This window comes from Saimiri boliviensis, chromosome 6 (genome assembly GCF_048565385.1).
Source record: "Saimiri boliviensis isolate mSaiBol1 chromosome 6, mSaiBol1.pri, whole genome shotgun sequence".
NCBI lineage: Eukaryota > Metazoa > Chordata > Mammalia > Primates > Cebidae > Saimiri > Saimiri boliviensis.
The window spans coordinates 61671677-61689373 of record NC_133454.1 but is presented as its reverse complement, the minus strand read 5'-3'; the positions used below and the strand labels follow the sequence as shown (position 1 = coordinate 61689373).

The 17697-nt window shown below is 55.5% G+C and overlaps 1 protein-coding gene across 5 annotated transcripts in view; it reads right to left on the bottom strand.

Moving 5' to 3' along the window:
* The window catches only part of ST3GAL4 (ST3 beta-galactoside alpha-2,3-sialyltransferase 4), a 58297-nt gene extending 44923 nt beyond the window's left edge, over window positions 1–13374 (bottom strand). For 2 of the 5 annotated variants that reach the window (XM_039470528.2, XM_074400842.1), the window contains exon 1: window positions 13356–13374. In XM_039470528.2, the coding sequence (XP_039326462.1) occupies window positions 13356–13358 (3 nt within the window). In that variant the 5' untranslated portion in view covers window positions 13359–13374. Of the gene's footprint in view, window positions 1–6874; window positions 7023–12314; window positions 12503–13355 lie in introns of those variants that run through there. The other 3 variants (XM_039470530.2, XM_039470529.2, XM_074400846.1) reach the window with 3 other exon arrangements.
* Window positions 13375–17697: the final 4323 nt, after the last annotated feature.

Sequence of the window (17697 nt, the reverse complement as noted above, 5' to 3'; positions counted from 1 at the left end):
TAAAGTGAGGTCACCCACAGGACTAACCTGTATGGTCCCAGGAGAGCTGCAGGGGGCACATCACTCCTTCCCTACCTGCTCCACAGAAGGCCTAGTGGAATAATACCCCTGTCCCAGTGCCCACTGGGGACCCCAAGGCCTCCCCAGACATAGTGAGGCTGGAGAGATCAGCAGAAACAGAAGCCACAGGGCCTGCAGGCCGATTGCTAGCAGGGCACTGACTCAGGCACAATGGCACGGCAGAAACAGGGGTTTCCTTTTAGTAGAGACAGGGTTTTGCCTTGTTGGCCAGGCTAGTCACGAACTCCTGACCTCAGGTGATCCGCCTGCTTCGGCCTCCAGGCATGAACCATCCTGGCCCTGGATTCACTTTTAAATAATCCCTGGAGCTGTGCTGCCACTGCTGAACATAATCTTTGTTTGTTTTTTTTTCAAATGATTCTCACTCTGTGGTCCAAGCCGGAGTACAGTGGTGCAATCTCAGCTGACTGCAACCTCCACTTTCTGGGTTCAAACCATTCTCCTGCTCAGCCTCCCAAGTAGCTGGGATTAGAGGCGCGTGCCATCATGTCCAGCTAATTTTTGTATTTTTAGTAGAGACAGGGTTTCACCATGTTGGCCAGGCTGGTATCCAACTCCTGACCCAATGTGATCCACCCGCCTAGGTCTCCCAAAGTGCTGGGATTACAGGAGGGAGCCACCGTGCCTTGCCTGCTATGCATAATAGTAATGTTTTCAACAACTAGAGGAGGAGTACTCTTTAATTCTCACTGACAGATAGGGAAACTGAGGCACAGAGTGACTACATTAAGTGTCCCAAGATAAGATAGCTCAAAAATGGTGGAACCAGGATTTAAAGTACACGCAGCAGGAACTATTATTCCCCACACTCTGTGCAGCCATGAAATTTGGGATGAGCTATCTGGAGCTCAGAAACTGATCAGGTGATCCAGACCAGATACTTAACCTCTCAGAGCCTCAGAGGACTCCTCTTTTAAGTGGGGGCAACAGCAGCAAGTCCTGAGAGGTGTCCTGAGCCTCAAAACATGTCCTGGTTTTGAACATCCACAGCCTCAGCAGCGGCCGGGCACAACAGAGCAGGCACTCAGGACCCGGAAGGTGCCAGCAACACCTGGACCTCCCCTCCCAGGCACAGGCAGCCCCTCTCCATTCAAACTCTGCCCCAGCCCAGCAAAGAGAGGGGTCCTCAGCCACTGCCCCCACCACTACCACAATCACACTCACCTCTCCTGGTCCAGATGTGACACAGACTCTGCCGAGGCCAGGGAGACAGGCAGAGGCACTGCCACTCCCACTCTGCCCTGCCCTCAATTCAGATCCATCCAGGGCCCAGCCTCAGGGGGTGCTGCTGGGATGGGTGGCATGCAGAAGGGGAGGGGAGGAGGCCACTCTCTCTCTCTTTCTGGGTGTGGCACCTCCTGGAGTTGGCGCCCAGGCCTTGACCAGTTCCGCCTCTTTCTGCCTTCCCCGAAGGGCTGGCACCCGGATCCCTCAGCCTGATCAGACACCAGCCTCCTGTCATGAGTGGCGCTCTATCTCCACCACGGTGCCCCGCAAAGGCAGGCCCCCGACACCTGAACAGAGTCCACTTCCAGAACAGTGCTCCCTATGCAGGTGATACACTCTATCTAAACCCGGTCCCCCAAATCCCCAGCAGGACAGTACAGGCCAATGTTCAGCACTGGTGCCACTAATTCCAGCCCTGCCCCACACTACAGCCTCTCAATTCAGCCTCTCCGCTCTGGTTCTGAGTATCTCGGAGCAGCGAAGATCTGGGCTCAGAAACCCCTTTCCTCTGTCTCCTCTGAGTAGGAACCCTCACTCGGCAGACCCTGCACCCCCGCCTCCCCTCACCAGAACATCTCCTGGGCACTAATACGGATACCAGGGTCAGCCTGGCGCTTGACGAACAACGAAGTTTCTGGACCTGTGCAGCTGAGGGTCCACACCTGAAGTCCCATTAGGAGCCAGCAGGGTAAAAGGGGCTGAGCCGGGGAGAAGCGAGGCAGGCTCGCCAGAGGGGAAGCCCCTGCACGTGAGAGGGAGAGTGGGGCAGGGCCCCCAGATGAGGACTGAGTGAAGGAGGTTCGAGGGGGGACAGGAAAAGCAAGCCCTCCATCCTGCAGCAGCCCTTCCCTGCGAACAAAGAAGTCCGCAAGAGAGTCCCTCTCCAGCTTGTCCCCAGCAGGGAGTCCACCCCCTCAGAGTAAAGGTGAGCCATGAGGGAGGGACGATGAGGGGAGAAGGGGCCCTCCTAGGTGCCCAGAGCTAAGTCTCTGTGCAGTGGCCCCTCTGGGGGAACTGGTGTGAATGTGGGGCAGGGCTGGTTGAAGCTCTGGGCAGCTGATAACCCAGGGCCACCTCTGGTGGGGAAATGTGGAACAGGCACAGCTGCACCCACACCCAGAGCCAGGAGGGACAGATAGCCCCTTTCTGTGCCAGCTCTCCAGTCCCTGTGGCTCACTGGCCCTCCCATGTCAGTAACCTACACAGGCTTCTCCAGCACAAACACGCTAGTCCGTACTCAGGCACCCGCAAGCCTGGTCTCACACACACACACACACACACACACACACACACACACAGCCAGCTCTGCCCACCCCACCCCCAGTGCCCACATACAGCTTCCGGGGTCTGAGGGGCTCCCCCCGCCGGGGCGCACTCTTCCCCCATTCCTCAGGGCTAGTCAGGGCCCAGGGGCCGCTGCTCTGCCTCCCCCAGGCCCACTGCGTTCCTCCCACCCCAGCTCTGGCTCCTGTAGACTTTGTCAGCTTGCAGGTCCCTGGAGCCATCACCAGGCAGCCTGGAGCCTCCCAGTGGGTAGGGAGTGGCTGTGCCAGCCCTCAGGGACCTCTTCCCTCCAAAGCCAAAGAAAGGGGAACTCTGGCTCCTCACCCTCGGTCCAGCAAACTCAGCTCCCAGGAAGAAACCAGTTTCTAACAGGAGACCCAGCCACACCTAGGAGCCCCACAGGTGTGTTCCCAGAAGGTCTGGGGAGTGTCCCAGGGCAGTCTGTGGCCATGCCCAAGGGTACTGCAGAGCCTGCTGCCCCTGAAGGACACTCCCTGGCTGGGCCCCCAGGCAACACTCACTCACTGTCCTCTGGGCCCGGCCCAGCCTCTCTGCACCTGTGCCTAGTCCCAGTGACAAGGACTGTCCTCTCAGCCCACCCAGCACCCAAATCTGGGTGCCCAGCCTGCTCACATTTCCTGGGCTTAAGACTCGAGGCTTTAGCAATTTCAGGGTCATCTGCACTCATACCTGGGGGAGTGATGGGAGGGCCACACTCAGGTCTGTCAGGGCCCGGTCACTGCCTGGGGACAGAGGATTCCAGAGCCTACAACTTGATCAGCAGGTCTGGTCCATGGCCCGCACCCACCCCTGCACACAGCAGCCAGCCCAGGGTCCCATGTGATACCCCAGGGCAGAGACACTAAGTCAACTTAGTGGTGCCACGGGTCCTGCCAAGTGCCTGAACACCGGCTTCTTCAACATCTGCGATGCCCCAGCCCCATGCCCTGGGTAATCTAAGGTCCTGGCCAGCACCTCCTCCTCCTCCCACCCTTGAGGGACCATCCTTGTTCTCAAGGTGGAAGAGCTGGGCCCTCAGTCCCCTGCAGCCTGGGACCAGCCTCACCCTCAGGGCCGGTGCACACCCAGAGGCTCTTCCCAAGGAAGCCTGGTGCCAGAAACCCAGACACTGTGGCACAGACCAGAGACAGAGCCTGGGGACACCCAGGAGAGCAAGTCCCCCAAGGTCCCAGCCCCAGCTGAAGCTGGGAGAGCCCAGAGGCCCCCAATCCTCCTGGCCACCCCTGAGTGGCTGTTCCCTCTGCCCAGGAGGAGCTGAAAGGATGGAGGCTCAGGAGGTGGTGCCCCCATACCCACACTCACACCCGAGAGCACACCCAGGCCTGGCAGCTCACCTGGCCCTGCAGGGCTGTCAGTCCAGCTGTGCCCCAAGGAGAACATTTGCTTCTTGCTCTATTTGGACAGCTGCAGGGTCAGTGATGCTCAGAAGACAGCGTCTGATCACGGAGCAGGGAGTGCGTTTCAGGGCCACACACCCTCTAACGGGGGTGGGCCAAGGCCAGGGCTGTGTCCCTGGATGAGTGGGCCGGGAGGGGGCCTGGGACCAGTGTGGCAGGCCACAGGGAAAGGCTGCAGTTATTCTGCCCTTCTGAGCATCGCGAGAGGAGCGGTCAGGGGGGTTCTGGAACCAGGAATGGGTCCTGGGGGAAGGCAATAGAAGCCGGGAGAGAGAGGAAACAGATTTTTCTTTTAATGGCATTTATTCAGTTACCGGGTGGGTGGAGCCAAGGACCAGCCTCCCAAGTCCAGCCCAACACCCGACCTCACCTCACCCCGGACAGGTCCCACAGCCCTCCTCAGCTCATCCAGGACAGGAGGGAAAGGTCCAAGGAGAACAAGACAAAGCATCCACAAGCAGAGGTCCGTGGCCTGGACTTCACCACCTCCCCCCACCCCCACCACCACAGGAGGCAGGAGACTGAACTGAGACGCCAAGACCAGCACTTCCCCCTCCTGTTCCCACTCTCTCTTCCCCTCTGGCCTTCGTCTCCTGCCCTCTCCTCCTGGTCCCTGTGTCCTTTCCAGCCATCCCATTCTGGTGTCCCCTGGTCCCCATCTCCACCTCCTCCCTTTTTCCTCCTCTGCCCAGAGCCCCCGGTTATGTAAGGGGCTTGGGAACACACAGAGGGAGCTTTGTTGTCAAACCAAATCCATATGGAGCCGGAATCAGCCAACGCAGCTGTTCCCCATTCCCTCTGCCTTGGCAGGGTTGGGACTCTGGGCAGGAAGCCCCTACATGCCTCCATTTTGGGAGATGGGGGACAAACACTTGCCCCAGGGCCGCCAGGCAGCTGAATGGGTGGTCAGGGATCAGTCTCCACTGTGTGGAAGCACAGAAGGGGACCAGCTGGTCCCTAAGGCAGAACAAAGCCGCAGTGCAAAGCCAGGGTCACAAAGCCATTAGAGGCAAGCTCTGGGCTAGGGACAGGGCAGCACGACGCCGGGCCTGGGAGGTTGGGGAGTGCATCCAGACCCAAGCACAGCATGCTGCTGTGTGCTCACCTCAGTGGGGTCAGAGAGTAGAAATCTCTCTGTGTTGGCCATCTCCCCTCATTCGAGCAGGTTCCCCTGGGGAAAGAGCTCAAGAGAGGAGAAGGTGGACGGTTCAGGTCACAGGCTAGGGAAGCTCAGTCAGCCCATCTTTGGAGAGCCTCAGGCCCCAGAATGATGAGATCCTACCATCCTTTGCAGGAAGATGTCCAAAGAGGTGCATGAGGCATCAGGAGCTGAGCTAAAGATAAAAGTATTGCATACTTTGGGCAGGCACTGTCTCTTCGCCAAACTCAACTCCTCGAAGAGGCATTTTCATTCTAAAATGCTGGAGCTGCCAGCAGGAGGAGCTGACTCCTGCTCCCATGGGCTCCCAATGAAGGTTCTCCCGAACATCCCCAACGTCCAGGCAACCCAACCCAGCCACCCCAGAGTCTAGGTGCCACTAGGAGGACAACCTGAATGCTCAGGCTGGAGAGAAAAGGCAGAACAGAGAAACAAGCGCAAGGAGAGAACGAAGGCAGAGAGATCACTGAAGAAGGTGGGAAATCTAGGGGTGGAAAGAGAAGGCAGGCAGAGGGGATTGAAAAAGAACACGGCTCAAACAGGGACACGAAGGAGATGGGGGCAGGAGGTCTGGAGAAACAGAGCACACTGCCTGTGAGGACAAGCTCCCGCACTCCATCAACACCCGCTCCTCAGCCAGCATCTCATTCCGTCCAGCCCAGCTGGGGAGGGATTTCTAGACCACTCATCTTAGCCCACCCAGTCCTAGGGGCCTGGAGAACAGACCAGCTGAACAGGCCAGGCATGAGGTAGGGGCTGGAGAAAGACAGAGAAGGGTCACCCCGAGGCTCAGCCCAATTACCTGCTCCCTGCCTGCGGGGAGAGAGATGCTCTGTGACCCTGAACAAGCAAGTTACTTTTCTGAGTCTCTGTTCCCTCGTTTGCAAAATGACAGCCAATCTCTGAGGCCTCTCCTAGCCTGAAAAATGTTTGTCTTGTTTGCCAATCACCAGGCTGTGAGGTGCGGCAGATACTCTTACCCCAATTAACACAGATGTTAATTGAGAACCAGAGTGCAAGACCTGCCTGGGGTCACATAACTGGTAATGGACAGGGACAAAGGATGCCAGGAATGGCTCCTAGTGGGTCACCTGCCCCTCTTCCCTTGGCCAGAAAGTAGACCCTCTTCAGTCTCTGGATCCCACCCTGTAATCCCAGAAAACCACACCAGCCAGCATTTACAGAGGGCTAGATTCTGGGTACTGGATGTTATCTGAAATGTGACCTCATTAAGTAGTGTTGGCTTGGCTGGGCTGGGCACTGTGGCTCACACCTGTAATCCCAGCACTTTGGGAGGCCGAGGCAGGTGGATCATTTGAGGTCAGGAGTTCGAGACCAGCTTGGCCAACATAGTGAGACCCCCGTCTCTACCAAACATACAAAAAATTGGCCGGATGTGCTGGTGGGCACCTGTAATCCCAGCTACTTGGGAGGCTGAGGCAGAGAATTGCTGGAACCCAGGAGATGGAGGTTGCGGTGAGCCAAGATCAAGCCACTGCACTCCAGCCTGGACGAGCCAGACTCCTCTCAAAAAAAAGAAATATTAATTTCTCAGAGAAGGAAACGGAGGCTACAAAGGCAGGCTTCGAGCTCTGCCCAAGGCTATGCATGGAGGGAAGGACTGAGAGCCTCCAGCCTGCTTCCAGGAAAACAAATCTCACAGCTCCACACCACCACCTGGGGCACTGCCCCCCGGACCACCTACCTTTGGTTCAGCTTGAGCCCCACTGAGGTCCACGCTGGGCTCACACCAGCACAGGCGTGGGACCTGCAGGGAGTGAAGAATGCAGGGGGAGAAGTGCCGGTGCTGGGTGGTCAGGGTGGTTTCCCGGGACTGGGGCTTCAGTTGATGCTGAAGGACATTTGCAGTCTAGCAAGGTCATTACCAACAATGGCCAAGCCATGCGAGTGGCAGCAGGAGCAAAGGCGAGGAGGTGAGATCACACATGGCATGCTACCAGAAAATGAGAACCGTGGGGGTCACAATTGGAGCTCAATGGGGGTTTAAAAAAAAAAAAAAGCCAAGAAACCCTCTGTTCCAGTTTCAAAAAAAAAAAAAAAAAATGTAAGTGGAAGCGCAGTATGTACAAGGAATAAAAGTGGAGCTATTCGGGAGGAGGCAAAATGTGGGTGAACCCCTCGCTCCTCCAAAGCTGTCACTCCTGAGACGCCACCCAAATGAGGGTTCCACCCTAGGGTACCTTTCCTGGGCCTTAAATAAGGAGAGGACTGACATAGGCACTGGAGATGAGGTCAGGACCTGTCTGCAGGGACTTGAAGGCTACTAGGGAAAGGTGACAGGTACAGAAATGTGGCCAGCTGACCCTGGGATGGGTGGAATGGGGCACACCCTCCTCAGGGGACAAACTCCTGCCCAACCTCACCTGGGCTCCTACCTGCCTCTCTGGCGTCTAACCAGAGACCACCCAGGTGGCAGCACACAGCTGAGGCCAGACCCTTCTCTGGCAAACAGCTCACCTGGCAAAAAGGAAACTTTTTCCCTTTGCCCTGGAAGAAGGAGGAAACAAAGTAAAGACGCAGCAAAGCCAAGGTCAGCACGCCTCAGCTGCATTTCCATCACTCAACACACAAGAATCTACCGAGTGCTTACTATTTGCTAGACATCGTTTTAGGCATCAAGGATATATAGCAGTGAACAAGGCAGACACGCTCAGCCAGGCGCAGTGGCTCACGCCTATAATCCCAGCACTTTGGGAGGCCAAGACAGGTGGATGGCTTGAGCCCAGAAGTTCAAGACCAGCCTGGGCATCATGGCAAAACCCTATCTCTACAAAAAATAGAAAAATTAGCCTAGTGTGGTGGCACATGCCTACAGTCATGAAGCAAGTCAGCTGCCTCTCACCTGCCTCTCACCTGCCCAGAACTCCACGGATCCCTCAGCCTCTGCCCTCAGCAGTCAGTCCCTTGTATGACTTCCCTCCAAATGATCAGAACCCAGTGGGAACCCAGGATATACCCTGGCTGGCTCCTAATTCTCTCCTGCCAGGAATCCCTCTTCCCAACCTGAGCAACCTGTAAGGGACAGGGAGGATTGCTGGTGCTGAGCTTCCCTTCGGACGAAACAGTTCACCATGTTGGAAGGAGAATTGGGTCTTTGGGAACTTCTCTGGCCTTCAGCCAGCCCAGGACGGGCGTCAAGGAGGGCCAGGCAGCCAAGGTGCTTCTGCCTGGCAGGAATCAGGATGCCAGATGCCGGGAGCAGCCACCTTGGCTGGAGTCCCTGTGCTTAGACCCCGTAGGGCCCCTCCCCTTCCCCACGTGTGGCCATGGTTGCCTTGCAGCCATGTGGGCGGCAGCCGCATTTCCAAAGGAATAGGAGCTGCAGGCAGGCCAGATGGAAGCAATTGCCAAGGGAAAGCAGCAGAGGTGGGGGTTGGGAGGGCTGGGAGGGCTGGGAGGGCCGGCAGGGAAGGAGGGAAGGAGGAAGGAAGGAGGGAGGAGAACCCTGTCCTGCCCCGCCCTGCCCAACCGAGAAAGCGGACAAGCCTGAGTTCAGGCAAAGGGCCCGGCCAGAATGTGGGGTTCAGGACAGCACTCAGAGGCCTGGATTTGTGTTCCACCTTTGATACTAATACACTGTGGCCTTCAGCAAACCCCTTTACAAAAGCCTTTAAGCTGGGATCTCCTTCTTCATTGGGCAGAATGGGCAAACTCCAGGGGGCAGTTGAGAACTGGGCTGAAAAGCGAAGGTTTTTGGAAACAGGCCTGGATTTGAGTCCTAGCTCAGCTGCTTACGAGCCGTGTGACCTTGGCCAAGTAACTTAATCCTTCAATCCTCCATTTCTTCATTTATAAATGGGCTTAATTACAGGGTTGTGTGAGGCTCACACGAAGTGATGTAGAGTGTCTAGCACATCTTTTTTTTTTTTTTTTTTAAGTTTATTGGGCCAGGTTTTTAATAAATGCCTGACTGTTAAATGGCAATCTTTTTGTTATTTGCTGAGGCCCTTTTGATTATGGGGACAGATGTTCATGCTGCAGTTGGCAGAGGACACAGGGCATAAGCAGCATCGGAGCAGACCAGCATTCCCTAGCACTCTCCAAACTGGCCCCTGCACTCTTCAAGGCTGCCTCCCCTAACCAGGAAAGCAAGATCCTGAGGACGGCAACCCCTAGGCACAGGCTTGAATGAGCTGCAGGTGGGACAGAGGGACTCTCCAACTCAGGTGCTTCTGGGCTCCTGCGGCCAGGACTTCCTCACTCTCAAGGCACAGGTGGGAAACTGAAGGCCCAGCCAAACCCACACCTCACTTTAGCCAGAGCAGCAGGAACCTCCTCCCTGCTGGACCAGCAGCAGAGCCCAGGGCTTCGGTCTACAGTGATCACATCATCTTTCTGCAGGGCAGGGTGGGGTGTGGGGGGACAGAGATGGAGCTGTGGCCTGGCTTTAGATCCCAGGTGACAGTTCAGCCAACACTAAAAGATAACCCGCAGCTCAGGACACTCACACTCACTCTAACCCCGAAAAGCAACAACCCAAGCAACCCTTTGGGGGAGTTCAGCCCCTGCAGGGCTCAGGGTCTCCAGTTGGAAGCCGATGGGCACTTGGCTGGGGCCTGGGCATCACATGCTGCTGCTCCCACGTGAGGCTACACTGACCACTTCCTCCATCTGTAGAATAAAGGACTTCATTCAGACACCTCCCTCCACCAAATGTGGCAGGGGTTAGAGGTGATTCTGAGGCCAGGGACAGCCAATAGCCCATCCAGGGCCACTCAGGACACATACAGAAGCACTGAACACATCTGGGAAGCGGGCAACAAAGCAGAGGGGGTTAATGACAACAGTTACCCAAATCTGCCTGCCCTCGCCATTTCCTCCCGGCAACCAACAGCTTTGTGTCAAGGTCGTGGGTCTTGAGAAGGAAGGAGGATCCCAGAGTGAGGGGAACACAGAGCGGGAGCTAAACCACTCCCAGAAGCCAGCTGCAGGGAATGTCCAGTCGGCCCAGTGTGACTGAGGCGAGGGGTAGGAAACAGGGGCTGTGTGCTCGGGGTGCCCCACCCTGCACTGCCAGACTGCCCCGCTGTCCAGCATCCAAGGTCCATCTCCGAGGGGCCAGGAGCTTGGCTAGGCTCTGGTAGCTGCCTTGATGGCAATCTGCAGGCTTGGACTTCAGACCCCACTTGAGGTCCAAGCTCCCTCTTTATCATCCCCTGTGGGGCCCTCAACCAGTTCCTTTCCCTATAGGCCCAGGGTCTGGAACCCTGCAGGCATGCAAACATTTGTATTAGTCCGAGATAGAGGGATCCTTTCCCTGCAACGGATGGTGCAAACCTTTGAGCCATTCCAAGAGGAAGAATTCCCAACTTCATTGGGACAACTCCTGGAGCAGTCTCTATGAAGAGAGACCCAGAGAAGAGCGCACAGTACTCTGTTCCTGAGAAGCAGGGGGAAAGTCACTGCATCCAAAGGGAAGACAGCCCAGAGGCTCCTCAGCCTGGGCGTCAACTCACAGGGAAGGCAGCCCTGTAGTCCCTGAACAGCAGCCCACTCCGAAGCTAAAGATACCCCCTCTGCCCAGAGTCCAAGCTGGCAACTTCGAATTCACTTTTCTAACTTCTCCTTCCATTTGCACCCTCACAACCTCTGCTGCCATCTTGAAGTCTCTGGGGGTCGGGCCTCAACTCCTGGCAAGCTGTCCTTGTCTTGGAGGAGCCCAGGGCCCATGGGGCAGCCTAAGATCACCCACCCAGCGCAATGGGGCTCGGCACAGGAGCAGTCTGGAAATGGGCCAGGAGCAGGGTGGGGAATGGTCCCAGGACCTGGGACGCCTCAGCTTGGTCAAGGGGCATTCCCAGACCTGCTCTCAGCAAGCAAAACAGCCTCGAGAGTCCATTTCTAGGCCCCAAATAGCTGGCACGTCACCGCAACCCACTCTAGAATTATCAGGCAGCTTTGGAGAGTAAAAGCATGGGAAAAGTATGACTACTAGTGAACATTTACACAGCTCTTCCTATGTGCAGGCGCCTTTCAAAGCACTTAGTACATATCAACTCATTTAAAATCTCCCTGGCAAATGCCAGGGCCAGGACATAGAGGAGGTGGGGACTGCAGGACAGGTCCAGCACAGCTCAGGAGAGAGTGACACGGGTGTGTGTCTCTTGTGAGAACTCAGCCTGTGCCAGGCCTGTTCCAAGGTTCACAAAGAACGAGTCCGCCTGAGCTTGGCTTCCACGCGGTGCCTCCCTCCGGCGGTGGAAAGTACAGGCATCCCCAAGAAGCCTGTGTGGGGGGTGCCAGCCTGTGGGTGGCCATGAGGTCAGACAGGGCACAGCTGGGCAACCGAACACTGCCTAAACCCCCAGCCTTCTGGCAGCAGTTCCCTAAGCCAGGCCCTCCGGACCCAGGCTGGGGAACAGAGGAAGCAGCCACAGTAGGTCAGGCCTCACGCTGCCCAAACAGAGCCTCCCGGCAAGACTGGGAATGGACGGTCACTGCTGGCAGACATGTTGGCGGTTCTGGGATGCCCGGGAGATCCCTGCCAGCCAGGACCCCGAGGAGACACTCACAGCAGACAGCTGAGCCCACTCCTCGAAACCCTTCCCTCCCCACTGCTCACCACCCGTGCAGCTGTGAGGCACAGTGGCCTAGGCCTGACGACCCCCATAACGTGGCCCTGGGGCCCTGGCCACGGCCGGCCTCCCACTGACAACTCCACCTTTGGGTTCTGCTCAGCAACCTTGCGACTCCTGCACACAGGCAGACAAGGCAAAGCCTGTCACCTCCAGCACAGCGAGCTCCCATGTGCTGGACCTGACCAGGGTAGTTGTGAGAGAAACCATCGCTCGAGGATGCTGGAGGTGAAGGCAGCCTCTTCAGTCCGGGCGCAGGGCTTGGGGAGTGGGGCGGAGTGGGGCGGAAACTTTCCGCAGGACTGTCCGGCTTGCTCACTCCAAAGGAGCGAGCGGAGAGGATCCGGCTTCCCGCGAAAATCTGGTGCAGGAAAAGGGACCCCGGAAAGCAGCTCTACAGGGCTGTGGCCGCCCCACCCCAACCCGCGCTGCGCCCACGTGCCGGGCCCGACCCCCGGAGTCGCCGCGCGGGTTGAGGTCAGGCGGCCGAGGACCCCACGGCTCCCCGCCTCCCCCGCGGGCCCCCGCGCCCGGCCGCCGCATACTCACCCTCGCGGGTGGAGCGGGGCGGGGCAGCACAGTTCCGCGCGCAGCTCCGATCCGCTAGGCGCACCGACCCTCAGGGCAGCGCTGGCGCGACGGCTCCGCTCGGCCCGGTCCCTGTCCCGGGCGCAGGGCCGGCCTGCGAGCGGACGAGTCCGCCTGCAGGGGAGGCGGGGGCCCCGGGCGGGGGGCGGGGAAGGGGCTGGACACGCTTGCGCACACGGCGGCCCCGGAGCCGACTCCCGGGAGCGACCGGGAGGGGGAGGAAGGGCGGGGTGGAGGAGGGGGAAGGGCGGGGGCGATGCGCGATCGCCGGCTTGGGATGGTATGCACGCCTCCGAGGCCCGGACGGAGGCAGGCAGGGGCGCCGGGGGTGCGAGAGGCGCGTAGGAGCGGAAGAGGAGGCCGGATGGGGTGAGCGCAGGGCCAGGACAGACGCTGCCTGTGAGTGGCGCGAGGGTGGGTATGCCCAGCGCAGCCAACGCGCACCCTCCTGGGAACAATGAGAATCAAGAAAGGGTTCAGTGCTTTCCCGAATAGGGAACCGGGTCCTTCCCTCACTGGGGAAACTGAGGCGGGGAGGGGTAGGGCCTTGTTCCGGGAGCCCATGCTTTCTATCCCCCATGCACGCAAGGCAGCCAGTCCCCTGGGCCCATACCTGAGCCCTTCCTCTGCTTTGGTCGGGGCCTGCCGCCCCCAAACTGCTCGGTCTGCACCCCTCACTTGCAGATTCTATCTTGGCCTCAGAAAGTTTCTCCGTTTCCTGTTATTGAAGGCGCCAGGCATCCTGTCTACAGGAAGAAACCCCTGGGCCCCTGACCCTGGTTCCTTGGACCCAGGCATCCCCCCAAATAAACCTGGGAATTGCCCAGGCTGAAGAACAGTTCAGAGGTCACCCTGCAGGACAATCCACAGCCCCCTAAGCCAGTCCCTTTCATAGGTCGGCACAGCCTTTCCAGAGCTCCCACATATAAACAGCCCTGTGTCAGGAACGCCAGGGGCCCCAAGGAAAGTGTCAGACCCATTCCCTGTCCCCAGGAAGCTTACCATCCAGCGGCATAGAGAAGGCTCACCATGGACTCCATTCAAAAACGAGGCAGGACAGGATGTGACTAAGTGCAAAGTGGTTCAGAGAAGTGCCAGCTCAAAGCCCGCTTCAGGTGGGAGGGCTTATCTGTCAAGAAGCGGTAACGCGGGAAGCTCTGCTCCAAATGAGCTGAGTGAGGAGAGTCTGCCTCCCAGTTGTTCCTCTGCAGGTGACTGTGCTCCATCCTCAGTCATTCCTTGCATGGGCAGAGGCTGTTTGGCATTTCACCGTGTCTAACTTAATTTTATTTCAATATGATGCCTTTGGCTTAATCAGTCAAACATTCATTCAGCAACTATTTGTTGCATGCCATCTCCAGGTCTGGAATTAAGCGGATATAAAGAACACAATGGGCCAGGCGTGGTGACTCACGCCTGTAATCCCATCACTTTGGGAGGCCGAGGCAGGCAAATGATCTGAGGTCGGTAGTTGGAGACCAGCCTGACTAACATGAAGAAACCCTGTCTCTACTAAAAATACAAAAATTAGCTGGGCATGGTGATGCATGCCTGCCTATAATCCCAGCTACTCAGGAGACTGAGGCAGGAGAATCTCTTAAACCTGGGAGGCAGAGATTGCAGTAAGCCAAGATCGTGCCATTGTACTCCAGTCTGGGCAATAAGAGCAAATCTCCATCTCAAAAAAAAAAAAAAAGAAGAACGCTGGCCGGGCGCGGTGGCTCACGCCTGTAATCCCAGCACTTTGGGAGGCCGAGGCGGGTGGATCACGAGGTCAAGAGATCGAGACCATCCCGGTCAACATGGTGAAACCCCGTCTCTACTAAAAATACAAAAAATTAGCTGGGCATGGTGGCACGTGCCTGTAATCCCAGCTACTCAGGAGGCTGAGGCAGGAGAATTGCTTGAACCCAGGAGGCGGAGGTTGTGGTGAGCCGAGATCGCGCCATTGCACTCCAGCCTGGGTAACAAGAGCGAAACTCCGTCTCCAAAAAAAAAAAAAGAACGCAATGACTAACTCCCTGCCCTGGGCAACTGGAGGAAGAGGGAATTGCCTCCTTGTTCTACAGATAAGAAAACTGGTCCAAAGAGAATAAGCAGCTGCCCTTAATAACTAGGTGAATCTGGCAGAACTGATCCAAACATCAGCCCAGCCTCTAAACTTGGCCATTTAATGAACTAGATCTAAACATAGTTTGCAATTTTTGCCGTGAATCACGTAAATGTCACTCTACCAGAAAAATGGAACCTAAGAACCAGCATTTGCTCCTGGAGACCTGAGTTCCAACTCTGCCTCTGCTACTAAATAGCTTTAGCTTTCTTACTAGAACAAAAAAATGGGAATAACTGTGCTTATTCAAAGGGCTATTGTTGGCATTAAATCAGGCAATGGATTCTAATTTGCTCTGAAAGCATAACCTATATGTAAGTGTGTGCTGGCTTTTTTTTTTTTCTTTCTTTCTTTTTGAGAAAGAGTTTCCTTCTTGTTGCCCAGGTGGGAGTGCAGTGGTGTCATCTCAGCTCACTGCAACCTCCACCTCCCAGGTTCAAGTGATTCTCCTGCCTCAGCCTCTTAAGTAGCTGGGACTACAGGTACATGCCACCATGCCTGGCTAATTTTTGTATTTTTAGTAGAAATAGGGTTTCACCATGTTAGCCAGGCTGATTTTGAACTCCTGACCTCAGGTGATCCACCCACCTTGGCCTCCCACAGTACTGGGATTATAGGTGTGAGCCGCTATGCCCAGCCAAGTGTGTGCTGTCACTATGCAGGTGACACGCCTCTTCTAACCTCTAAGCTGTATTCAGGCCTCTCCCCACTCCTTCCCCCAGCTTATCCCAAGCCTGGTTACTAGGTGCCCAGAAGCTAACGATAATTCCACTCCCCTCTGGTTGGGCCACAGTGTGCTTACTCATGATCTTTTCCCTCCAGTTTCTTAACAGCACAGCCAGAGAAGTTTAGCTCACTGCCTAGAAGCCATATCATCTTTGGGGGCAGGAGGGAAGCAATTCTGGTGCCTTTCTTTTTCTCTTTTATTTTCTTCTCCTTCTTTCCTTCTTTTTCTCTTTCTCTTTCTTTCCATTTTTCCTTTCTCTTTTCTTTTCTTGTGCTTCTTTAACCCCAGGCACCCCTTTAGTGCAGCTAAAAGACATGAGTGGCTCAACAAGAGGCAATAAGATGGGGTGAGCAGGGCTTTGGCCCGTGGGGACTGTTTCTTTAGGATGTTAGCTGTGCCAAAGTGGGGCCAAGTTAACCTGAGGAACAACAGGTCTGAGTCCCCTTCCAAGCCTTCAGTGCTGCCTCCATTCCTATTTCCTTTGCCTCCCTCTACCTCTCCTGTGTTTCTTCTTGGTGGAAGTGGCAGGGCACCTCTGTGCTGGGGCAACCAGAGAGGCCTCAGGAGCAGAGGGAGGAGCAGGTGCATCTAGACCTGGGAAGCCCTGGCCCTGCGCCTCCTCTCTGGCAGGAGTGGGTGTGAGCAGGAGCATGTCTCTCTATGTGCCACATTAGCATCCTGCCCACCAAGAGGAGGGAACAGCAAGATGCTGTATGAGGAAGAAATATACCCCATCCAGCATCTCAGATGCTTTTTAAAATAGCAACTCCAAGATGGTATTTCAGCTCCTATTTTTATCAAATTTATATGGCTGGACCATGGAGCTGAACTGTTCCCAGGGTTCTCGATAGCAAGGGACATCACTGTTATAGTGTTAGCTGAAATGCATTCCAGGAACCTGTAGGCTGAAAGAGATCCTGAGAAGTCATTGCATGCAGCCCCTGCCTCTGTTTAGGACCACAGTCAGTTAACCACAGGAAGTTTATGGCTTGCTTTTTTCCTTAAAACCTCTTAGTTGGCTGAGCACGCTGTACTTGTTGGCTCACAGCTATAATCCCAGCACTTTGGGAGGCCGAGATGGGTGGATCACCTGAGGTCAGGAGTTTAAGACCGGCCTAGCCAACATGGTGAAACCCCATCTCTACTAAAAACACAAAAATTAGCCAGGTGTGGTAGTGGGCACCTGTAATCCCAGCTACTCGGGAGGCTGAGGCAGGAGAATCACTTGAACCTGGGAGGTGAAGGTTGCAGTGAGCCGAGATCATGCCATTGCACTCCAGCCTGGGTGACAAAGTGAGACTCCGTCACCAAATAAATAAATAAAACCTCTTGGTTCCCATGTGCAGTCTAGCATTTCATAGCGCTTTTAATCAGGAAGTTATTTTTAACATCGTCTTAAGTTTGTTTGGTCTGTTGTACAAAGTATAGACTGGGTGGCTTATAAACTAGGAAGCCTAGGATTCAGACGCCAGCAGCCTGCCTCCTGGTTCATAGAAGGTCATCTTCTCACTGTCACCTCCCAGTGAGAGGAAGGGTCTAGGGGTGACTCTAGGATCTCTTTAATGAGACACTAATCCCATTAATTGGGGCTCCCCACCCTCATAGCCTAATCACCTCCCAAAGGCCCTACCATTGCCTTGGGGATTAGGATTTCCACATAGGAATTTTAGGGTAACAAAGACATTCAGGCCATAGCACATATCTTGCCCAAGTATCTCTAATTCCATCCTTTTGGTCACTCTCAGATCAGAACACTTACTGAATGATTACTATGTCCCACTTAATCCTCACAAAAACTCTCCGGGGGAAGCCTTATTATCACTCCTATTTCATGAGCAAAATTTATGTAACTTGCCCCAGATCAGACTTGGTTATGGCACAGATTCTATGCTGGAGCCATCGGACCACTCTGCTTCCCAAGAAGAGGAGGAAAAGAACATTCTGAGATTTTTTTGGACTTGGCTTTCATTTCTTCATCATGGTTCTGAAGGGAAGATCGGCTAGAGTCCTAAATGTATGTGTGGGCCCGTGCTAGAAGCTCAGCTCTCGGTGCCAGTCCCTGGTCTCCCTTCTGGGCCTTTGCTCTGCTTGTCACTGGGCTGATGATGAGCAAGGTCCAGCCTAGAGCATGAAAAGGCAAACACTGTGCAATCTCACGTATCAAACCTAACAAAGTGGAGCTCACAGAAACAGAGAGTAGAACGGTGGTTGCCATTGGGAATGGGGAAATGGTCAAAGGATACAAACTTTCAGTTGGACTGGAGGAAGAAGTTCCAGAGATGTATTGTGCAACGTGGTAATAATAGTTAATAACCATGTACTGGGCCGGACACGGTGGCTCACGCCTATAATCCCAGCACTTTGGGAGGCAGAGGCAGGCAGATCACTTGAGGTCAGGAGTTTGAGACCAGCCTAGGTAACATGGTAAAACCCCATCTCTACTGAAACTACAAAATTAGCCAGGTGTGGTGATGCGTGCCTGTAGTCCCAGCTACTGAGAAACTGAA